Below are 25,443 nucleotides of genomic sequence, written 5' to 3' on the forward strand. Positions count from 1 at the left end.
AACAGCAGTGGTACTGTTGAGCATTTGAAACCTTGCATCGATCAATACAGACATTCACTATAGCCCCATTCTGGTGTGGGATCATGAATGCTACCCCATCTCTCCATTCCCATCGAGGGTTTGAGTTCCATCTTTATCTTGATCATTCTTCACGCAAACATACTGAAGCTGCCTTCTGTCAAATAATATGATTGGTCCATGTCTATCCAGCATTGCTAAACTGCAACTCCCACCAGCCCCATCAAGCTCAGCCAATGGCCAGGGATGATGGGGAAGTAGTAGTTCAGCAGCATTTACATAGCCTAATATATTCTATTCTTACTGGTAGATGCTCTCAAAAATCTCACCCAGGGGTGCACCCAGTACCCTTTTAAACTGCTGTATGAGGTTACAGCAATCCCACGCATACAAGCTTGCACCAGACCCACAAATAAATGAATAAAAATGCTACAACGCAGATCAATTGCATGGCTACCTGGCCAGGTTCCAACTGTGTGTTGGCCAGTCTGATTATTTGACAGAAAGTCTCCTTGAAGCATAGAGGTTAGAAGGCCGCAGCTTTGAAATCCTTCCAGGTGCATTACAAGGAGAATCAATCAAGCAGAGGCTGCTTCCCTGTCTCTCCAGTTGTTTATTTGCAAGCTACACTATCACTTCCATTTGGAGCAGAGAGAGAGTAGGAAAAAACAAATGACCCACAGGACTGGTGCCAGGGCGGTCTGCCTGCTTTTCCTGCACCGGAACAGAAATGCAAGAGATAAAACATACCAATTGATCACAAGTCTTGCCTCACCGTGTGACCTTTTGACCAAAAGCCATAGGGCAGTATCCAACTAATGGGTCCTATCAGTGATAGGATTTATGCAAGCACAACAGAACTACTCCCCTCCCCCAACTCCACCCTCCCCCACATGCCCCCTAAATCTGTTCTGCCCCAAACTCCCCAGAGCAGATCTGGAGAAGGTGTGGTGCGGGCTAACTCATTAGGCCTCAGTTTCTCATCTGTAAAATGGAAATGATGACCTATCTCACCATATGGTAACGCAATGCACACGACACAGCACGCTGCAGGTAACAATACAGCAATATGTAAATGTGCTCAACTAAAATGTACGTAAGCATGAGCATTAATACAAATTGCCTCCTCTCCTTAAAATAAAAACACACCCAGTAATTTCACGCAGAGTAGATCACCAGAGTGCCATATTAACTGATGGTTCTTCAGAGCAGCCATTGTCCAGGAAGTCGTAGTGTAGGAATGAGACTTAACAGACCTGTCCAGCTTCAGTCTGGAAGATTTATCAGCTAGAATGATCTCTTCTCATGCAATTCATGTTGCCATTTAAGAGCGGGGATAGCCAACATGGTGCTCTCTAGACAGGTCCCATCATCACTGGCCATTGGCCACGTTGGCTAGAGATCATGGGGGTCAAAGTCCAAAAACATCTAGAGGGCACCCCTGTTTAAAGGTATGGCCCAGCAAATTCAATGTATGAAGGATTTCCAAAGGACAGGGCAATACTGGTACTGTATTGTTTTATTTGGCCCCGAGCACTGGGGAACTGGAAGCAAAATAAAGAAATCCTGCTGAAAATTACAAAGTACAGTACTTACTATATTCCCTTTGTTTAAGCAGCTCCTGCCCCTGGCATGGTGCATTGCACCAAAGATCTTGTTTGGAGGAAGCTCTTCCCAAAATTAACTATGATACAGATTGGGAAAACATTAATACCGGGTCATGAAGAAAGTGAGGCTAATGATGGGCAGATTATGTTCCCCAAACCGTTTGCATGCTCAACCAGCATATGTGTGTGGTTTGTGCCCTTCACCCACATCATAAATAAGTGGGCCACCTGCCACTTGGTCAATAACTGCATTGAAATATGTGACACAAACAAATGTATTTCTCTACAACAGGTGTTGGGAACCTCAGGCCCAGAGACTGCCCCTCAGGACTCTGCCCCCTTTCAAGTAGCCCCCTCTAATGTTCCTGGTCTAGCTGGAACGTTTCCTCAAACTCTAATAATGCCTCTTGCTTGAATAGGCGGAGGAATGAAAGAGGCGTGTGAGTAGCACTAGGCGGGTGGCGCTGTGGGTTAAACACCAGAGCCAAGGGCTTGCCGATCAGAAGGTCGGCGGTTCAAATCCCCGCAACGGGGTGAGCTCCCGTTGCTCGGTCCCAGCTCCTGCCAACGTAGCAGTTCAAAAGCACCTCAAAGTGCAAATAGATAAATAGGTACTGCTACAGCGGGAAGGTAAACGGCATTTCCGTGCGCTGCTCTGGTTCGCCAGAAGCGGCTTTCTCATGCTGGCCATATGACCTGGAAGCTGTACGCCGGCTGCCTCGGCCAATAACGCGAGATGAGCGCCGCAACCCCAGAGTTGGTCACGACTGGACCTAACGGACAGGGGTCCCTTTACCTTACTGTAGAGAGGTACAATTTAAATTGATTGCTACACCATTTTGGACTCTGGCCCTGCACACATGGGCCACAGTAGGTTGCCCAGGAGGGACTGCAGTTGCCCCCATCCCAGTTGCCCCCATCCCTGATCCATAGCACCAGAAATTGCAATGGTCCATGCTACCAACAGGTGCTTTCAGAAGGACATGAGGGTCCTGTGAGGGACATGACTTTCCAAGAGAATATCTCAGTACTCAGAGGGCCTCCCTCTGGCTGCTCCTCAAGCTTACCAGCCAAACAGCACAGGCGAGCAGCCAGCAATGTTGCTCTTCGATGTACGACTTTTGTGGGCTATGAAAGCTCTTCCATTTTCACGCTTGTCAGGCCAGCACATTTAACAAGGCATTTCGAAGTAGTGTGTTCCTGGAACGGTTCCCAGTGCAACTGATTAACAGCACAACTGCCAACAAGTGCAGTTTGTGAAGGCATCCAGCCTCCCCTCAGCCCCCTGCGCTGCCCCCCCCCAAATAAGAAGTTAACACGCAAGGCTTAAATCCTGGCTTTGAAAAACCACACAGTTCACCTCTGGCCTCTAGAAGTGAATCATCTGCCTCCTACTTCAAGAACTTCGGCACTCAAAAGTGCCAGACAAAGCGACAATATGGTCTTGAAAGCAAAACCTAAACACTCCAAACGGAAGCTTTCAGCAAGAGCAAGCTCTAGAGTTCCTCAAAGGCAGAACGCGGCAAGTCCTAAAGCTCTCGGTGACCAATTACGCTTCGGGAGGCAAGTATGCAAGAACTGCCCTGCGACATCAGACCAAAGGTGCCTCTGGTCAAGCACTCTTATCTCCAACAGGAGCAAATCAGATGATTGTGGCACACTTCTAACCCGAGCACAGGAGAAATGAAAGAAAAGCAGAGGGAAAGACTCAGCGGATGCTCAAAAACAGGCATTCATTTCTCATCTGATGCATGTTGTCTTTTTCGGGGAGCAGAGAGGCAGAGCAACAATCTGACGTTTTGCCCCTCCTTTGGCACATGTGAATTTCCCCCCTCCCCCAGCTCTGGGTGCTTCCAGACTGTCACTATTTTCTGGTGAAATTCAATCACGTACAGTATCAGCAAATTCAACTTGTGCGACAACAAATCTGCCTTCTCTGCAAAACTGGACTTTTTGCACTAAAGAAACTGATGGCGAAATGCACTAGGAAGCTGGGGGTGACATTTGCTTGATGCATCGCCATCTAACCGCCTCACATAACAGGACGAATGCTCGATAAACAGCCGGTGTCATCTAACCTCCCTGTAAACAAATCAAGAGGAATAATCAGGTCTCCTGGAAGCAACCTTTCTTTGGGGCTGCTCCTTCTTCCATTAACAATAGAGACCTCCTTCCCCATCTTCTGGAAGTTACAGGTGCACTGCATCGGAAGAAGCAGTTTCCTATTTTTAATTATTATGGCTTGAAACCATCAGTAAAATCCCTCTGCCTTGAAATTGTCTAAGCAGTTTTAAAAATCACCTGGCTTCATGGCTGTGCAAGATAACATGTCGGTTAATCCCATTAAGTCATTTTTGAGCCATGCTGCCTTAATTTTTATTATTTAAATTTATACGCCGCCCTTCCTTTGAAGATCACAGGGCGCTTTACAATATAAAAACACAAAAATACATACAATAACAAACAAAAATAATAACGCCCCCACATCCTATTATTTGTCTTGAATCTATTATTCTCTTCCATTTGGAATGGTTTTACTGCTCTCTAACTGTAATGGTTGTATCTGTTTTTGCAATTGTATACTCTGTTGTTGTAAAACTGTCCTGGTAAAGGGAATGAAAGAAATCATATAAATAAAAATAATACTGCCAATAAATGTTGGGAGATCCTGACTCCAACTTCCCACCCTATTTTTCTCCATTCATTTGCTTCACATTATTCATATTTGTCAAGTCTCCAAGGATAGTCAATAATATCATCATCTTTAAAACGACCAAGTTCCTAGTTATATTGGTCATTTCATATAGCTCTAATGACAGTTATATAATTAGAGGTGTATTAAGTGACCAAAAGAACCAGGAACTTGCTCATTTATAAGATGAAAGTTTGATTCTTGAAAATTCATGGGAACTAGAAGACTTTCTGTCTTGAAATTTGTTCTGCAGAAGCAGGCTAGAACTTTCCAGTTCACCTTTTCCTTCCCCTACACCAAACACTGATTCAGCAAAACAAAAACAACACAAAACAACAACAGACCTTTGGGGACTCAAAAGGGGGTGTTTCATGCCATCTAGTATTTTTCCATGCCTTCACCTCTGCTAACTTTTCCCCTGTCACCTTTGGCATGTGTTGTGCTTGTTGGTAGGGATGAAGAAGCAACCAGATTTTTTTGTACTTATATATTAATGTATTTATTCATTTGCTCTTTTTTCATTTGCTCTTTTTTCTTTTTCTTTTCTTCTTTTTTTTCTTTTAATTTTCTGTATTATATTTCTTTTTTTGTAGTTTTTGTATGTTGTGTATGTTTTGTATGTTTGTTGGTTTTTTTGTATGTATTTTAACTTTAATAAAACTATTTTTAAATTAAATAAAGAAGAAGAAGAAGCAACCAGATTATCTAACTGCAATGAACAGCAGCGAAGTGAGCTGAGTGAATGAATGGAGAGGGCGGAAGTTTATATCAAAAGACATTAAGAGTTGGGAATCTTCCTGCAACGTTTACTGGTAGTAGACTCAGGGCAAATAAGGGGAGCAATTCATGTAGGACAAAACTGACTTAACTGGAATTAACTGATGTGGAGTCTTGCCATGACCACTAACCCAAGTGGTTTTTAGAGCTCTCCGTTGGCCCTAAATTTGAAGAGCAAGTTGCTGTTCCGTCACAGTCGCTCTCTCGCTAACGTTCTTTGAACCCTGTTTCGTTTGGAGTAAGCACATTGATTCCATTAGAAGCTGTAAAATATTTACCGAGTTCTAACCCTGCTGCTCCAAAAAATGCTCTTTGGAGGATGAGAGGCAGGTCTGTGGTGCAAAAAGCAAAAGGTGAACTTTGCCTTTAATCAGTCACACTGTACAATTTGTTTACAGCCTTGTCTGCCCATAACAGATTCACCTGCATTCTCAGAGGGATGAGTTCAACTCGCTAGCAGTCCAGAGCGTCAAGGAGAGGGACGGATTGTGTGCGAGGAGTCCTGAAGATAAGGTCAAAGTGCTCCTCGGGCAAAGGCAGTAGTGGAGAGGCACTCACTCGCCTGCTCATCTAGCCAGGCGTCCCCTTGAACAGCACTATTAAAATATGTGAGGATACAATCAATGACTCCTTTGTTTGCAGGGGGGAAATTTGCTCTGCATAACAAGCTAATCACTGTTGTACACTCGTATACTAAAAACGGGAAGAGAGGAAACATTTCAGAGGCACAGAAGACAGCAACTGAAATGATAAAATGGGTTCTTAAGGGTTACCTACGATGGCATTGAATATGCTTTCTTCATGAAGTGCCTGCCAAGTCTGACTGACGATACTAAATCGCAGCAGTCATTGCTCCATACAGTCCAGATATTGTTGCAGAAATTTCTAATCCAGTAAGAGGAATGGAAGCCACATGGCCATAACCATAAATGACCTTGCATACCTCCCTGCGGTGCTCAGTCGCTGATCACCTTTCCATCTGCCCACTCGGTTCACTGACTCTCCTCTGCCTTGCTGCAAATAAATGCATGTTTTATTCACCTGCCAAGAGTGGTTTGGGCCCAGTCTTTCTCTCGAAAGCTTTTTCGCAATTTTGGGGAAATGTTTTTAACGGTGGAGCAGAAATCAACAAATGCTGAGGGCTCTGTGTGGGCCTCAAACCTAAACAGCCACACAAAGTGTTTGCATGTTTGTACAGTCACCACAGCAAGCATTAGTCTCAATTGTAGGTGAATTTAAAGGGCATCTTTTCTATGACACCTGCCCAAGGCACAGCAAGATATCTGTATAGTACTTTGTAAGGAGCAGCGGAAAACCCCATCTTAAATGCCTTGGAATCAATGAACCATGATTAATTCTCAAACTGCTCCAACCCAAACTGTTGCAATTCTTGATCTTAGACCAGGCATCCCCAAACTGCGGCCCTCCAGATGTTTTGGCCTACAACTCCCATGATCCCTAGCTAACAGGACCAGTGGTCAGGGATGATGGGAACTGTAGTCCAAAACATCTGGAGGGCCGAAGTTTGGAGATGCCTGTCTTAGACTATGAAGGGTGTCAGGCAGGGAACCAGCCTTCATGTCTGACCAAGTTCTGGCCAAGCTATAGAAAACCAGCCAAACCACCATGGAAAACTTTGACACTAACTAGACAAAGTGGGTCATGTTATACTGCCTGATCCCTAAAAAGATTTCTGAGCAGCAACATTTTGCTGCTGTTCCCTATGATAAAACATCTTCAATTTCATTCTGACCTGCTTTGCCTGCACCTTATACCTTTGACAGAAGCTGAGTCAAGTCACCATATTCTCTTATTCATCTGAAGCCTGGAAAGTGTTTTGAGAAGCAACACAAAACATTGTAACCATTAACAGAAGTATAGTGTCTAAATCAGGGGTTGTCAACCTGGTCCCTACCACCCACTAGTGGGCGTTTCAGGATTCTAGGTGGGCGGTAGGGGGTTCTACGGCACAAGCTGAATCCTCCTTCCATCGAGCACTGGTGGGCGGTAAAGAAATTTTACCATCAAGAAAGATGCATTAGTGGACGGTAGGTATAAAAAGGTTGACTATCCCTGGTCTATATCAAGGAACGTAATAGAACAACTCTATTTTGTGTTGGTCAGACCACACCTGGAGTACTGTGTTCACAATTTAAGAAGGATATTGACAAGCTGGAACATGTACAGAGGAGGGCAGACAAGATGATCAAGGGTCTGGAAGCCAGCCTTTATGAGGAACGGTTGACAGAGCTGGGTATGTTTATCCTGGAAAAGAGGAGACTGAGAGGAGATAGGATAGCCATCTTCAAATATCACAATGGCTGTCACATGCAAGATGCAGCAAGCTTGTTTTCTCCTGCTCTTTAGGACTCAAGCCAACAGCTTCAAGTTACAATGAAGTGAGATTCAGACTAAACATCAGGAAGAATTGTCTGACAGTAAGAGTTGTGGAATGGTCTCCTTCGGGAGATTGTGGACTCTCCTCCATTGGAGGTTTGAAGCAGAGGTTGGGTGGCCATCTGTCATGGATGCTTTAGTTAAGATTCCTGCATTGAGGTGACCCTCAGGGTCCCTTCCAACTCTACAATTCTATGATTCTACCTAAGGGGCTCTCTTAATTGTGCCACCTTCTCCTGAGAGCCTACTCCATGATTATGTAGAGCAGAATTTTCAGTGTTGCAGCATTCTCCCCCCATTGAAGTTAGACGAGTATCAATGAAACCATTTCAATAAAGGCTCTAATAGTAGTAGCAGCAGCAGTCATTTTTAAATTATTATTTTTACTACTACTACGATAGTATATGATATTATAAATATTTTACATTTTATTTAAATTATTACTTTAAATAATACAATACCCTCTGCGTTCCAGCAACAAGAAACCCTGTCCATTCTAGTTAGAGAAGCTGCTGCAGTTATTAAATTATGGAATATGAACTCCGGCTGCTTGCAGTGCTTGCTTTCAATATGACAGCAAGCATTATGGGCCTGAGTTCCTCTCCAGTTTGAATTTTAACCCAAAGCAGAGCAAAATGGCTCTTTCCATCCCAACCTTGCTCCCACAGTGGCAGACGTAATGGAGAAAAGGAAAATCATAGTCCTCCTTTTACTCCCTTTCTCTTCCAGTCACTCTCCATTGCCACCACTGCACTTGCAAAGAACCTGGGGAAATCCAAGGGCATCGGCAAAGCTGCCAGAAAAGGGATCTTGGGAGCTTACAGAGGGAAAAGGCTATGACGGCTCCTGGGATGGCAATTATGGAACAATTAGAGAAGAACAGACTTCAGATGAGAAGGGCAGATGTGGCCTTGACAATGGGCAGAACAAATGCCCGTTCTCTCTGCTGCAATTTCCTGTCAGAGTGGCAAATCACCTTTTAAATATACAGATAGATATAGATACAGATATAATAGATAGAGATGTTTATGTGTTTATTATGTTGGGATCTCATCTTTTATTCCAAATTGCTGAGAGCAGCACTCCGCCAGGCATCCTGGTTCCAATTTACATATGCATAAAGCTTTTATTTGTTAGCATCACTTACACACACACACACAGTGAGGAAGAAGAAGAAGAAGAAGAAGAAGAAGAAGAAGAAGATGAAGAAGAAGAAGAAGAAGAAGAAGAAGAAGAAGAAGAAGAAGAAGAAGAAGAAGAAGAAGAAGAAGAAGAAGAGTTTGGATTTGATATCCCGCTTTATCACTACCCGAAGGAGTCTCAAGTGGCTAACAATCTCCTTTCCCCTCCTCCCCCACAACAGACACCCTGTGAAGTGGGTGGGGCTGAGACACTTCAGAGAAGTGTGACTAGCCCAAAATCACCCAGCAGCTGCATGTGGGGGAGTGGAGACGCGAACCCGGTTCCCCAGATTACGAGTCTACCGCTCTTAACCACTACACCACACTGAGAGAGAGAGAGAGAGAGAGAGAGAGTGTCTCTCTCTCTCTCTCACACACACACACACAGACACCCCAGAAACACAGAGTTAGGAGCAGCATGCTCAGAGGCATCCCAGCAAATAAACCCAGTTGATGCTGAAGTCTATTAATCCAAAGGATTCGAAAAGCCATCATTCCCCCCCATCTGCTAACACTTGGGTTTTCTGTCTTTTGGGTGACACACAAACCCTTGGCGTCATCAAAATGGCTGGACACATCCGCTGCTGTCAAGCAGGTCACGTTACTGTTTGAAAGAACAACCTGAAACAACTCTTTCCAGAGGCTTCTAAGGAACAAACTGGAACAAGGAGGACCGGGGGGGGGGCAGGGTTCAGACCAGGGTGGATTTGATTTAAATCAAACTGATTTAAATCACGATTTAAATCACTAGTCAGTAAGGCTTGATTTAAATCATAGTTTTCTACATAAAGACTAATTCTTGCTGGTATAACTTTAATATGCAAGTAGATGAAGATTTTTAGAATAACAACTTTTCATATTAGTTTTTTATCCCCAGTTTAATAGGTTAATCATTCATATTTGGACAACTTTACTGTTGTACTTAGGAAGGAGAAAAATAATCATTACCTTAATAATAACAATTTAAATAGATTTATTCAACTGAAACAATAACATTACAGCATATGTTATTTGCTTAAACGAACATCCATGTTTGTTAACTAATTTGGCTAAACAAAAACAATATATATATATTTTAAGAAACTTAGACTGTCAGCCCAGCCTACACATGAAAAACTTAAATACTGTCCACTCCAAACAATCAGAAAAATATTGTTTCTATTCTATTCACTGAACTTCTTGAAACTTAGTACTGAAGGGGTTGTTTCTGTATTCATAGGTTTGTAGAACAATAGGATTAAGGTCTTTTTCTCAACTCTGTTCATGTTATAACATTTTTGCTGGGAAGAAGAGTCAAATTCAGTTTTGAGAACTGCAAAAGTAAACCAAGCACCTGTGATAATATCTTGTAGGCAGAGAAACTGCCCAATAATCTTACAAAAACCTCTGGAAGAGCATGACATTGTGAATGGATTAATGGAATTTATTTACCCCAAAAATTAAACATATACAACCTTATTCTACATAATTAAAAAACTAATCTTTATTTCATGATGGAATAACCTTTGGGTGGCAATATATTTTCCTCAAAAAGCATTTTATTTAAAAAAATCCAATTTAAATCAAAAAAATCGATTTAAATCAAAAAAATCCGATTTAAATCAAAAAAATCCGATTTTTTTGATTTTTTTTTAAAAAATCATTGATTTTTATCCACCCTGGTTCAGACAGAAAAGCATCCCCTCCCTCTGACAGATGGTGGCTTGGCGACCAGCCTGTCCCCTTGCCCACACGACGTACGCAGGATTGCTTACTGTTTCCAGAGCAGTCAGTCTTTGGTTTTCCACTAATTATAGCACTTCATTAGAACTCTTCTCCACAGGCCCTCTGTACATCCTGATGTTTGCTTTTAAAAGGCCCACGTTGTTGTTTTTTTAAAAAAATAGCATTTTACCGACTTTACTTGAGAGTTACTTTTAATCACAGTCACCTTCATAACTTTCCACAACTGACTAACTTCATTTATTTATTGAAACATGTTGCTGCAGAAGATCCCCAACTAGTAGAAGAATCATATGGGCTTGGGACTGGAATGTCACTTTAATTCCTAAAATTAAAGAGAGGGGCGATCAAGGTTCTGGAAATAGCAGAAGTAGACAAAGCAACCTCAGAAATGGGTTGAGGTCACCTTGAATTTTTTTGGGGGGGTGAACTCATTCTATTATTTTTTTGCAATTACCATAGACAAAATGACTGCAAAGACAATGCTACATGCAGGGGGGAGGGGGACGACTCAGAACCTCCTTGTGTCCTGATAACAAAGCCCTTTGGCCTTCCTCAGATCCACACACAAATACGTATTATATTTTATTAAATTTTGAGGCATCCCTCCAAGGAGCTGGGGCCAACCATATTATTGGCCAGCCTATTTCAGGCTTAAACCGAGAGCCAATGTGGTGTGGTGCTTCGAGAGCCAGACTAGGACCTGTTTCTGATCCCCACTCAGGGATTAAGGTTCAAATCCCCATGCAGGCATGAAGCTCACTGGGTAACCTACCTCACAGGGTTGTTGTGTGGATTAAATGAAGGGGGAGAGAACCATGTACACCACCTTCCATTCGCTGGAGGAAAGGTAGGATGTAAATGTAACAAATAAATGCCACAAATAAACTTTTCCATAGCTTCCCCATCAGGGCCCTGTGGGAGCTGCCCCGGGTCCTGGGTCCTGACTTCGTCTTGAACAGGCATAGGCAACCTTGGCTCTCCAGATGTTTTGGAACTACAACTCCCATGATCCCTAGCTAACAGGGCCAGTGGTCAGGGATCATGGGAGTTGTAGTTCTAAAACATCTGGAGAACCAAGGTTGCCTATGCCTGGTCTTGAACCATAAAGTTTGCCCAACTCCTGTCTTGGCTAGACTTTGACTCAGATGACTCAACCTCAAGTTTGAAATCTTTCCCTTTTCCCTGTGAAAAAATTCACTCAGGCCATATTTTGAAATGAGCTGACCTAGTTCCTCAGTACCAGGTTTTTATATGCAGATGCATAGCTGCCAAGTTATCCCTTTTTTACAGGGATTTTCCCTTATGCTGAATAGGCTTCCTCGCGAGAAAAGCGAAAACTTGGCAGCTATGCTGCAGATATCAATTAGGTAGGGACGCGGGTGGCACTGTGGGTTAAACCACAGAGTCTAGGACTTGCTGATCAGAAGGTCGGCGGTACGAATCCCCACGACGGGGTGAGCTCCCGTTGCTTGGTCCCAGCTCCTGCCAACCTAGCAGTTCGAAAGCACGTCAAAGTGCAAGTAGATAAATAGGGACCACTACAGTGGGAAAGTAAACGGCGTTTCTGTGTGCTGCTCTGGTTCGCCAGATGCGGCTTAGTCATGCTGGCCACATGACCTGGAAGCTCTATGCCGGCTCCCTTGGCCAATAACGCGAGATGAGCGCCGCAACCCCAGTCGGTCATGACTGGACCTAATGGTCAGGGGTCCCTTTACCTTTACCTAGCAATTAGGTAACATACTTCTCCAATTTTTGCAAGGTAGTTTTAGCTATTTTTTAAAAAGTGTACTCTATAGGGAAACTGAATACAGTCACAGGGCAACAGTTCAACAGCCTGGATGGCACAGGCTGGTGAAGGTGCCTGCTTAATATCAATAGGCAGGGAGTTCCAGAGAGCAGGCTCTGCCATGCTAAATAATAATGAGGAAAGAAAACAGAACAGGTGATATTTTAAATTTAGGAATTGCCCACAAGCAGCAAGTTAAAATTCAAGCATACCTCCCATGTCAGATGTGTCTTAACATTCCTAAAATCTCTCTCACTAATTGACCACAAAAAAAAGGCCAAGGAGGATTTTGCAGCAGAAGTCTCATTACTCAAAAGAAAAGAAAAAGAAAAAGAAAAACACCCAGGCTTGGGTTACTGGATACTACAAAAGCTTCAGCAGCAAGAGAATCAGAACAAGTTGCTCTGCTAAGCAGCAATCGGAAGCAAAGCCACAAGATGTGCAGCAGGGGATATATTATTTCCAGCAAGGCTCAGTTGTTCTATTTTAAAACGACCGGTGTGATTTTTGTGCTTGATATACAGCAGAAACTTCTGAGCTGGCTGGGTATTCCTTAGCATATTTAACTCCCGCATTTGGGGCTTTAGTGAAGAGGAAGACAGTGAAACATTTATATCTGAGAGGCTGACAGCCCCGTATATGACAGATCTGTACCGTATTATGCCATTCCTGGTATTTGTCATGATTTCTATCTGCTTTCATGCCTCTGGGATGGGATTGGTCTATAAATGGCTCCCCCCCCCATTTTTAAAAAACGAAGGCTTTTTAAAACAAACACACTCACACAACTCCACAAAAAAAAACCAGCCCATATCCATAATTCGCTATGTGCCATGTGTCTTCCCATTTCCATTGCATTAGATAGTACACTGCACAATCCTGTGGCTCGGTGGTACAGCACATGATTGCCATACAAAAAGTTCCAGGTTCAGTCTCTGGCACCTGCAGGAAAGCTTTCTGCCTGAAACCCTGGAGACGCACTACTTGTCGCTGTAATAAAACTGAGCTAAATGGTTCAATGGTCAGAATTGGTATATGACAGCTTCCCGTGGAAAAGGGATTCCTACAATTGCTTCAGCCCAAATAACTAACCAATGACCCCAGAATAAAACTATTATTGCAGCCTCCTAAACCAAAACTTTGTCCAGCTATCCCATTGGCTTAGGCTACATTATGGAATCCACTTCCAACAGCTTAGTGACTTATTCAGGAAGATTCAGCCAATATTTTTATCTAACTAACTTTTCAGGGAAAATAAAAAAATCCCTTCAGTAGCACCTTAAAGACCAACTAAGTTTTATTTTGGTATGAGCTTTCGTGTGCATGCACACTTCGTCAGATACACTGAAACAGAATCAACCAGACCCTTATTTCTATTCAGAGGGTGGGGGGGTGGGAATGGGTGATGGGCTGATAGGAGTGGTGAACCTGTTGATGGCTGTTAACGACTGCTGATGACTGCAATTGGTCCTGCTTTTCAGGGTAAGAGGAGCTTTGATAACCTGTTGCCTGCTTTCAAATAGCCCTTCCAAATCCAAACACCCACCATTCCTACTGCTCCCCCACTCAAAAATTAGGTTTCTGTGTAAGGGCACAGTTGGCCTTTGCAAATGTCCACAGGTTGGCACTCAACGGGATACACAACAAACCATGGTTTGACATGACAACAGCAAGCCCAACCATCCCTGGGCCTGTGTGCTGTGTGCTTCACTCAATCCCATCCTCCTTTGGCATGATTGTGAGAAGCGTCACTTCCATTTTTAATTAACTGCAGCTTCTTGTGTCATCCATACTCCTGTAGTTAATCTCAACTACTTATCTATTTAAGAAAAGCCCAATTCAAATCACGGTTAATGAAGACGGCTCGTTTCAAACAAAAAACAAAAAAAACTTTGGTTAAGATTAACCACATTTTAGGGTTCCGGCATAACAAAAAGCTGTGGTTAATCGAAATCAGAAGTAAAAGATTCCAGTCACCTTCTCACAGCTACACCGGAGGAAGAGAGAAGAGGAGGAGAAGCATGCTAGCATAGGAAAGGCTAGGCTCACGGTTTATTGTGACATACCACTAAACACAGCCAACGGCTCCCACAGTGACATTCAATGTCATACTTTTTATGAGAAAAGATAAAACACGCTATCTGACCTGCCACAATGAGTTCACAGATCTGTTAAAGATCCAGGGTTGCATTATTGTTCACGCCACGCCGGCCATTAGCACATGTATGCAGACGACAGTGACCCACCAATGTTGTGTGGTGGAGGGAAGAGTTATTAAGATCCTAGAAGTCCCCCGTCCCCCCAGAAGAGCTGGTCCTGAGCTGCTCTGACAGCAGAAATTCTAGACTGGAGTTGTGGTCAGGATTAGTTCCTCAGCTGGAAAAAAAAAGTAAAAGTTATCTAAAAAGCCCTCTTTCTTCCAAAATGTTTCTTCTGCCAATGCTGAGTCAATAGGATGCTGAGTCAATATTTGACCAGAAAAGTTACTGAAAATCCAATTGGCTCATAAAGAGTAGAGCGTCCAGAGGAAGAAAACTAAATGTAATTATTACGGTGTGGAATGGAGTATCTTTCCACTTTGATTTCACTGTAAATCTCACATTAGCATTGAAAATGCTCATAAGACTGGACGTCTGGCATCCTGTCCTCACAGTGGCCAACCAGATGCCTTTGGAAAGACCACAAGGAGGACCCGGGTACAAGAGCAGTCTCCCCACTTGTGCCTCCACCCCCTGGCAACTGGTATTCAAAAGCATACCTGGTGGGAGTACACAGCCAGCATTAGCCATGTTGCCCACTAGGCTAATATAACCTAATATATATATAAAAAAAATCCTGCCAGTAGCACCTTAGAGACCAACTAAGTTTGTTATTGGTATGAGCTTTCGTGTGCATGCACACTTCTTCAGATACCCATATTTATCTACTTGCACTTTGACATGCTTTCGAACTGCTAGGTTGGCAGGAGCTGGGACCGAGCAACGGGAGCTCAACCCATCATGGGGATTCGAACCACCGACCTTCTGATCAGCAAGTCCTAGGCTCTGTGGTTTAACCCACAGAGCATCCCTGCTCTTTTACATACAGCCACTTCATCCCCTGTGCAACTTACTTTTAAGTAAGCACTATTGAACTCAATGGAACTGTCTTCTGAGTAAGCAGACCTATGGTTGTCCTGCTAGTCAGTAAGCTGTCAATACTTGCAAGAGGTCAGCTGAGGTTGAAAGTGGTTCTGCACCCATTATATAGCAAACAGAATTAAATCACAGCTCTCCACCACCCATTCAACCCACATTCTCTGCTTGCTAGTTTGGCCATGTAGAAAGAAGGACCATCAAAGAACAAAGCCGGGACATGCTGCTTTATTCTTCCCCAATGAATGTAGCATATACAAGAAAGATAGGAGAGAGAAACTCAGAAATACATATATCTACTCATTTAGATCATTCTCCTCTTTTCTCCAATGATTAATAGGAATGCTCCTTTGGTGCAGGAGCCCTTGAAATGTGAATATTTACCACATTTCACACAATGCACCAATGAACTGCCCACTCGCTATATTATTAGAGCAACTGGATTTGTATCAAGCCTTGGTTTCCTATTCCATGTATTGATTCACCCAGTGAATAATGATGTCATCTTCACATGAAATGACCCCTGTTGGAGAGTGGTGGGACACCAGAATTAGCATGTTGAATTAGCGCTAAAGAAATAATTGGCATGCACACAAAATGGCAAAAGCAGCAGTGGTGACAGGAGCCGACGCTCTCCTTTCTTCCAGGGAGAAAATAGATTTTCTTCCAAGATTAGCTTGCAAATGCATTCACTGGAATATGAATGGTGATGATAGGGCTGTAAAGGTTTTGTCAGATGATCTGTCACTTTCTCTTACTCAGCAAATCCAAGCAAGAAGCAAAAGGAAAGCAAGTTTTTTTATTATTATTTAGTACAAGCAGAGTTTGAAGAGGAGTCGCAAGCAGAGCAAAAGGCTCAATGATAATCTTACATGGAAGGGTTCCCAGGAAAGTGTTTTTAGGGAGAGAGTCCACTGCAAAGAGCATCTAAAACTTATTGAATGCTTCACATTTCACTGTTCTCTCCCATCTCCAATGGACTGTAATAGTGTTTTGTCCTTTCCCAGTCATGCATACCCAAGAGGTATGCTGATATTCATGATTAGATGAGTAATATACTGAAAAATTAAAAAGTGCTGGGATTACATTGATGAAAAATAATCAGAAGGCCATCCGGACCATTCCTTAGTTCAAAATGGATGCATGGAATCTGGACCAAAGCAGGTGCTCCATGCAATGACCCGACACAAATAAGAAGAGAGATGCTTCTAAATTTTACTTAAATTTGACAGTGGATTCCCTGTTCTACCAGCAGCTACTAGTAAGGTAAAAAGGTAAAGGACCCCTGGACAGTTAAGTCCAGTCAAAGGCGACTATGGAGTGCCAGAGCACATGGAAATGCCATTTACCTTCCCGCCGCAGTGGTACCTATTTATCTATTTGCACTGGCATGCTTTTGAACTGCTAGGTTGGCAGAAGCTGGGACAGAGCAATGGGAGCTCACCCCATCACAGGGATTCGAACCGCCAACCTTCTGATCGGCAAGCCCAAGAGGCTTAGTGGTCTAGACCATAGCGCCACCCACATCCCTGCATCCCTACTAGTAGGGTAAGGCAGGGAAGGCAATTATGAACATTACATGGTGATCACATACAAATGTTACATCATGGTATATCCGCAAGAAAATATTCTCAGCAGCATCCCCATGATGAGAGCTGAAAGGGACCGATTGACCATCTCTACGCCAGCTCCTTGCTACAATCCAGCAGCGTCCCTCCCCCTTCAAATACACATGCACCCAGATGTAAACACAGGTATTGACCAGGCTGCTATGCATGCTCTGTTGGACTCCATGCCTGGTACCCACAACATTCCTTCTCTGCTTTGTAAATGTACCCATGGGCCCCCAAAAGGTTGGTGACCCTCAATACGCAGAGCTGAACCAAAACAGTGATTTTTGTTTCCATTTTACATTCAGGATTGCTGAAGGCCACAGGAATTTTTCGGCTCAGTATCACAGGTCTACTCAAAAGTTCCTCTGGTTATATTGGAGGCTTCCTTGAGACATTGCCATGCCTCACCAAATGAAGAGAGGGGTGTTGTGAAACTCTGTGCTTATTTCCCAGTACTAGGGCAAAAAAGTACAGTAATTGATTTTCTTGCTGTTCAAGGAAAGGTTCTCAACTGTCCAACTAGCAGATTTCAACACTTTGCTCGGCCCAAAGTAAATGTAGAGAATTACTGCTTTTTGTGTCCATATGAATTGAGAAAAATACTTCTCTGCCACCAGAGAGCCACCACCGAAGCACCAATATGAGAGAAAGATAAAGTCTTATATAGTAATGTTCATTGCAGTTTCTCCAGGGATTCACTAGTCCCCCAAAATATTAGAAAGGAACGAGGACATGGCTATATAAAATTAACTGAAACAAATCTAAACTTTTTATTTCTCTTCGGCGTATTACCTAAATCATATTTTCCCCAGAATTATTTTTAAGTAGCTGGAACGCAGAATTGCATACTTAAGGTTGATGGTCCATTAAAAGTGCAGCAAAAAGAAGTGGGGACCAAGTATTAACTCAGGTAGGTACCATGAGCAATCCTTAATAACACTGGTACTGTATAGTTAATGGCTGGCAAATGTTTTACGCCCTGTTAAAATTTCTCTCTGCGAAAGCTGATTCAATTTGCTCCAAATGGGTTTGCCATCCCCTGTTAAAGTGAAAGGTGCGTGATCTGCCCCTCGCTTTTACTGATGTCACTTTAAATATACATGTGGAAATGAATGGGCGTTTGCTGGGTTTCTTTGAGGCAGGGAAGAGCGAGGAAGAAAATGCAGAGGATTAAACTTAAAATGGAAACACAAGATTAAATGGGAGCAATGAAGTCAGCGCACCTAGTCCTTGGATCTGCGAGAGTTTGACTCTTCACAAACACATTTTGATTTGTTTTCCACATGTGTAGAAGTTTGAGTTTGAATATTGCATTGGTTTAAGCTGCATCACGTGTTGGAGGCATTTGGTCAGGGCTGGCTCAAGATGTTTTGATGCCTTAGGCAAAGGACAAGATGGTGGCTTCCTCCTTGTTCTTGGGGCTGACAGTGGGAATTTGCTTCAGTGCTGGTAGCTGGAAGATGACCTCCATTGCACTTGAGGGAGCAGGCCAGCTTTGGGAGCCCGGGTCAGGTTGTGTGGTACACACCACTCTGTTTCTCAATGGAGGGAAACAGTTATGGGGCTGGGGCTACTACGAGTACTCTGCTGGTAGGGTTGGCCCCACAACAAAGTTCAGCCCAAAAGGCCATTTCTTATTGAAATGTACAGAGACTGAATTCTTCCAGCACTGTCAGTTGAAAGATATGAATGAGATCAGGCAATCTTGCCATATCCCTGTATTTTTACTAACAGCAAAATATGATCCTGCAGATCCTCCTGCTAGCTCACAAAGCTTTCCTGTTGCATACAAGAAAGAGGTTTTCTTGTATGTCAATCACCATATTCTGGACTGAAAAGTCAGAATTGCTGGTTGTTCAGATGCAGCTCTGAAGCAGAGATAACCTGCATCCCTCAAGATGTTGCCAGACTGCAATTCCCATCGTCCCTGAGTGGATGGAAGCGACGAAAATGTCCCAACAAGTTTCCTTGCCCCTCCCACCAAGCGTTTAAACACAAGGCAGGGCACACTCACACTCAAAATTCTCCCGCCTTGGGCAATATTGAGAACACAAGTGCGCTCTGTCGGGGCAGGTGGGTTTGATCCCATCTGTGAAGGCGGAGCCTGATTATAGGCTACAAGACTGCATGCCTCTGACACTGGGAGTTGCTGGGAGTTGCAGGTGAGGAGAGTGACGCTGTGCTCCAGTCCCGCTTGTGAGCTACCCATAGGCACTCAGGTTCACCACTATGGTTCACCACTGTTCAGTCACTTCTGTCTCCCGTTCAGCCTCCCCCATCCCCTGATCAAAGCCCTCCCCAGCCCCCACTGAGGCTCTCAGGTGGCATCCCTGCTCTCTCTTCCAAAGTGGCTGAAGTAGGGGCAGAACCTTCCTTCAAGTCAGGGCAGAAAGAGGAGATATCTCCTTCCTCCAACCCAGTTCCCACAATTCAACACCACCACCCCGCTCTGGCTCATCTGCCATCTCTTCGTCTGACCTTACCAATCCAGGCCTGATCCTAACAGCACTAGTTACAGGTAGGTAGCCATGCTGGTCTGCCGTAGTCGAAACAAAATTTTTAAAAAATCCTTCCAGTAGCACCTTAGAGACCAACTAAGTTTGTCATTGGTATGAGCTTTCGTGTGCGTGTATCTGAAGAAGTGTGCATGCACATGAAAGCTCATACCAATGACAAATTTAGTTGTCTCTAAGGTGCTAGAGGAAGGATTTTTTTATTTTGGCCTAACAGCACTGCAAGCCTCATGACTAACATACACCTTTTTACACACCCTTTTCTTCAATATATGACTTTTTGTATATATCACTGGGCTGGAGAAATGCATTGCAAAATTCAGGGAAGGGTGGATTTAGGTTTGTGTTTTGGTTTGCGTGCTGTTTCAGAATGTGATCCTTACTCCCAAGGTAAATTATGAACTAGCCACCTTCCTCTTTTCTGCTTCGCCTGCCTTTGGCCTTTTCCGTGTGCAGCCACCAAGGGCACAGCAGATCATCAAGCCTCGCATTAGTGGCATCCCAGAATACTGTTGGAAGAAGGGTAAGGAGAAGCAGGTCAAACGGTAAACACAAAGTGGGGACAGGAGACTCGCCATCTTAAAATACCAGCTGGCAAATAAAAGCAGGGATATATGCAGCCTCACACGCGTTAGAGTGATTGATTAGACCCCATCAAGGTCCTGCTATAATAGTTTAGAAGGAGGTATTTGCCAGCAGACTGCGAATTGCGGGAAAATGTCAATACGCCTGTGTGCTGCTAGACTGCAGATATGCTTGGAGCAGGCTGCCTTGACATTTGGTGTGCAGGTGCTTAAAGCTGGCCTGGGAAGGAGGCACAGAAAGCCTGCCTTTGAGGCGAATGTCAGGTATATTATTTAAACTGCAGCTTCTGGCTCTGGGCCCCCAAACTGGCAAGCTGAAAGTGAGATGAGTTGTGACTCTGTGGCAGAGCACCGACACCGATTCCATAGGATTCTCCTTACACTTGCTACCAGCTGGTCTGCCAAACCTAATGGGGGTCGAGAGCGAGCAACAGCAGTGGGCCGTGGTGCTCGACCCAACTTTGAGAAAAGAAGCCTGAGGTAAAGGACTTGCAGCAGCTCTCTCCATCTTCCTTTCTCCGAGATAGCTCTTTGCTCAGGCCTCTCTCAAACTTACTCCTGGCCCTGAGGCTCACTTCCAGCCTTGAGAGTTCCCAAGCTCCCACTCTAGGAACATAAGAATCTTCCCAAAATGATCATCAAGCTCAGTATTTACACTGTCAGCAATTCTCCAAGATTTCAGATAGTATTTTTTATTTTATTTTTACATTTATATACCAGTTTCCCCCCAAGGAACTCAATGGTAAGAGCTGTTCGGCAGTGGAATTTGCTGCCAAGGAGTGTGGTGGAGTCTCCTTCTTTGGAGGTCTTTAAGCAGAGGCTTGACAGGCATATGTCAAGAATGCTTTGATGGTGTTTCCTGCTTGGCAGGGGGTTGGACTGGATGGCCCTTGTGGTCTCTTCCAACTCTATGATTCTATGGTTCTCCCCAGTTCATTCTCATAACAACCCTGTAATGTTTGTTAGGCAAAGATTCTCTTCCAGAGCTACCTGGGGGAGCCGGGAATTGCAGCTGGGCCTTTCTGCAAGGCATATGCTCTACCACTGATCAATAGGGCCTTCTTCACTCTTTGGGCAGGCTGTTGAAAAAGTCCCTCTGCAACGGTCTTGCCTGGCACTTGGAAAACACAGTTATCCCAGACAAAACACTCAAGCCCAACACAGCTCAACCCCACCCCCAAATATTGTGCACTGTTTGCCTGGTGCTGCTCTCAAAAATAAAAAGGTAATAGAAGAAAGGGGGAGGGAGAAATCCCAGTCTACCCTCTGCACACCTTGTTGTGATTTATCTCCTTTGTGGGAAATTAAATATGTCAAAGCTTCAAACAGATGCAGCTTGGACTGCAGCAAGAAGACTCTTGTCCACTCTTGGGCATTAGCGATCCCAGAGCACTAGATTAAAAGTGTCAGGCAATCTCAGGCACAGACCTGTGAATTCAGCCACTGATTTTGTTGCTGGCATTGTGCGCTGTTCACTTCTCCTCTTTCAGAGCTCAGCAACCCCTTCAGAAGCCACGAGCTCCCTCTCAGACGAACCGCAGAGCCGGTTCTTCCCCAGAATCTTCAACCAGACCAGCAGGTGTGCAGATCTGTCCCTTGATGGCTGCAACGTCAAGGGAAGGCTGGCATGCATGAATGGCCCATCACATATATATATATATATATATATATATATATATATATATATATAGGGCCAATGGACGAGAAGTTTTTAATGTTTGATGTTTTATTGTGTTTTTTATATTCTGTTGGGAGATGCCCAGGGTGGCTGGGGCAACCCAGTCAGATGGGTGGCACATAAATCATTATATCAAGTCATTGTTCCATGTGTCTTTTGCCTATGGCTTGGGCAATTTGGGGGGCCAAGGAGTACCACTGATAGACTCTTGTTAGGCCCTGGTACCATTCCAGCCTCCAATCTCAGTGTGAGAAAGAGACTTCCCTCGACTCAGATACGAAGCCCACTGGCAGGGTGGGAAGAGAAAGCTGGCCCTGTCAACCGGCGTCTTTTCTGCAACTTAATAGAAGGCTGGAGTCTCTCAAGCTCTCCGCCCTTCTCCAGCACTCAATTCACTTACAAAATCATTGCAAACCCCAGCTTAGTCAGACAAGCGAATGGAGAGGTGGTAACCCCTTGGAGCTGCAGAAGCGGCTGGACAATGGTATCTCATATCAAACTTTCACAGCCGGCAATGTGAACTGGGAAGTGATTGAGCTCCATTTAGCACCTTCTTTTGGGTCTCTCAGGTGATTTTTTTTTGGTCATGTGCTACAGGTGAAGAATAAACACCTCCATTTGTGCCTCAGAACTGAAAGAGCAGTGTGTGTGCGTGTGTGCGTTTGTGCTCTCCACAATAGAAGCTTCTGTGCAAGATTGAACTATGTGAAAGAGAGGAAGGGAGGGAGAGGCGAATAAAAGGCACGGAGGAAATCGCTGCAAGTAGTTTAGCAAAGAAGCTTATTGCAGTGAAGTTTTTGGGTAGAGGGTTAAGGGTGCCACATTGTTCACTTTACAGTCTCTTTATTAGCTGCCTTTTGTTTTCAGGGGAGGTGGAAGATACATTTTAAACAAATCATTTCCAGCCTTTGATGATGCCCCTCAAAAAACGCCAAGCTTCACGGCAGCCTGCACAGCCTCCTTCATTCCTCACACAGCGCAACTTATGCAAGGGAGGTAGCATAAGTGCACAAAGCACAGCATCATTGTAAAAACATTGCAGCACTGCTGGATGAGGCCAGTGGCCCATCTAGGCCTGCATCCAGTTCTCACAGTGGACATCCAGGTGCCTGTAGGAAACCCACAAGCAGGACCCGAGCACTAGAACCCTCTCTTCTCCTATGCTGGGGAAGGGAGTCATATTTCTTCCTTTAGGTTCTGCCTCCGAGACTGCACTTAGGCAGCACCCAAAGGAGGAGATGCACCCCCTCTCAAAAGAAGGCAGAGATTTGCACAAAATTTGCATATGCTAAGGTACAGACAAGGGATGTGGGTGGCGCTGTGGTCTAAACCACAGAGCCTAGGGCTTGCCGATCGGAAGGCTGGCGGTTCAAATCCCCACAACGGGGTGAGCTCCCGTTGCTCGGTCCCAGCTCCTGCCCACCTAGCAGTTTGAAAGTACGTCAAAATGCAAGTAGATAAATAGGTACCACTCCAGCAGGAAGGTAAATGGCGTTTCCGTGCACTGCTCTGGTTTCGCCAGAAGCGGCTTAGTTATCATCATCATTCTTTATTCGACCGTCAGTCAGAAAAGATACATTTCTCAGTACAAGATTAAAACATCTAAGACATCTAAAAAAAAACTAAAAACACACATGGGCAGCACTAATAAAAGCTATACAGATAAACCCACATCAATGCAGTTGATTTTAATCTTACGGCGCTTGAGAGCTAGGAAGAGAAATTTGGCCACCAAGAGAGCTGTTTTCCCAGTGGGATTATTCAACAAGTATACAACCTGACTTTCTCTGGATAGAGAGCTGAGCTGAGATAGGCATGGGGCTATGAGATATTGCCTTAAATCTACATAGAAAGGGCAACTCAGGAGGATATGTTTGGTGGACTCTACCTCTCCCAAGGCACAATGCTAAGTTCTCTGGTCGTATGGAACTCCCCTATACCTTCCCCCACAATACCGCAGATTCGAGGACGTTCAATCTGGCCGCAGTGAGGAGTCTACGGTGTTCCACGTAGTGGATTTCCGCGAGATAAGGAGCTGGTGTAACCTGATAGATCTGCTCCCCCAGGAACATCCCTGGTTTCACGAGGGCTATGTCCTCTTGCCTAGCAATATCGCCCAATCTCTGAGAGATCACAGCTCTAGCTTGACTGTATGTCATAGACTCCAAGTAAAGGTGTGACAGTCTGCAAGTCTGTACTTCAAAGCAGCTTAGTCATGCTGGCCACATGACACAGAAAAACTGTCTGCGGACAAACGTCGGCTTCCTCGGCCAGTAAAGTGAGATGAGCACCGCAACCCCAGAGTTGTTCACGACTGGACTTAACTGCAAGGGGTCCTTTACCTTTACCTTGTAAGGTACAGACACATATTTATAAATAATCACTATAACTTAGACAGAAATACAATGCATCTCACAAGAGTGGGGGAGACAAGTATCGGCTCATTCTGATGTCCAGGCGTGAACTGTTGATGGATAACTTCAAGGCTTATAGTCCTTAAAACCAGACTGTCATAGTCATGGCAGAGCTCAGTGAAGGAAGAAACCAGCCAAACAGCCAAGTCTGGGGAGTGGGGTGCTTGCCTGGAGGCAGAATCCTTGTACAAGGTTCAGTCCAGTCCTAAGGTCAGAAATATCTCAGTTCACGTAGTCAGACAAACCGAGGGTCAAGAAAGCTGAGGGTCCAAGGTCACAAAAAGAGGCAAGGTCTGGCCTGGAACGACGAATGTTGATTCCAGCAACTGACTGAGGCTGGAAACCCTGCTTAAGAAAGCTGAAGCCACCTGGTTCTCATCAGGAGCAAGAAGGCTGGTCAGCTCCTTCAGGCTGCTGCTTAGCAGGTGAAACCGACTCCAGGCCCATGACACAGACATGGACCAGACAGCCCTTCAGATACTGCACTGACCTCCGCATAGTCAGACACATGGCCATCTTACATCAGAGAACATCCGTACTCAAGTACCCTCATGTAGAAGTGCTCAGTTATGTGTGCTCAGATATATTTGATACATCTTTAGCACTGGCGTCCCATCAAATCAAATCAGTGTCAGAAACTCAGATATATAAGCTAGGCAGGCATCAAATGGCTCCTTACACTAGAGTTACAGTCACCAAAAAGGAATGTCTAGTTGCCATTTGGAAGCCAGAAGGCTCGAAAGTCGTATTTTTTTCAATTTGACTTTTTGGTTCCTGAAATTCATTCTTGATTGTGCAGATAAAATATCATGGGTAGAATTCTCCAGGTTGTGTTTCTAAGCGTGTGAAAACAGGCAAGATTCAAGGTCCCCCTGGCACGCACCTCCAAATGGTGGAGACATCTTTACTTGGTTGCAAGTGGCCGGTTGCCAAGTGCAAAATGCACCTGGCGAATTTTGGGTGATGCATCAAATACGTCCATTATCTTGCTCATATGTGCCTATTCACTGCCTTTGATCACTGCAAAACTGAGTGAGGATTTGCACTTGAGAATGTGCACCCTCGCCCATAGCACCACAAACGCAAGTTTGCATACACCCCCCAAAACACAGTATCCCATTCCCACACTCTGTGTCCAAACACCCAGCGCAAGGAAATCAAAATCTCCTGTCCCACACCGGTTTATGTTGTCTCGTCTTTTGCCCCGAAGCCCTTGACCAAGATAGATTTTTGTTTTAAAAACCATCCTCGGTTTGCCGTGATCTCTCTCGGGGTTTTTTATCTGATCCCCCTCAGTTCCCATTACAGCTACCATTTATCTCCC

The 25,443-nt window shown here is 44.3% G+C and overlaps 1 protein-coding gene across 4 annotated transcripts in view; it reads right to left on the minus strand.

Moving 5' to 3' along the window:
* GALNT14 (polypeptide N-acetylgalactosaminyltransferase 14) overlaps window positions 1-25,443 on the minus strand; it is a 233,723-nt gene that overhangs the window by 167,869 nt on the left and 40,411 nt on the right. The window contains exon 2 of one of the 4 annotated variants that reach the window (XM_060272962.1): window positions 5,518-5,690. The exons of the other annotated variants lie outside the window; for them this stretch is intronic. Coding sequence (XP_060128945.1) covers window positions 5,518-5,523 — 6 coding nt within the window. The 5' untranslated portion in view covers window positions 5,524-5,690. The remainder of the gene's footprint in view (window positions 1-5,517; window positions 5,691-25,443) is intronic. 4 annotated transcript variants of the gene reach the window in all.

This window comes from Zootoca vivipara, chromosome 3, assembly GCF_963506605.1.
Source record: "Zootoca vivipara chromosome 3, rZooViv1.1, whole genome shotgun sequence".
Classification (NCBI taxonomy): domain Eukaryota; kingdom Metazoa; phylum Chordata; class Lepidosauria; order Squamata; family Lacertidae; genus Zootoca; species Zootoca vivipara.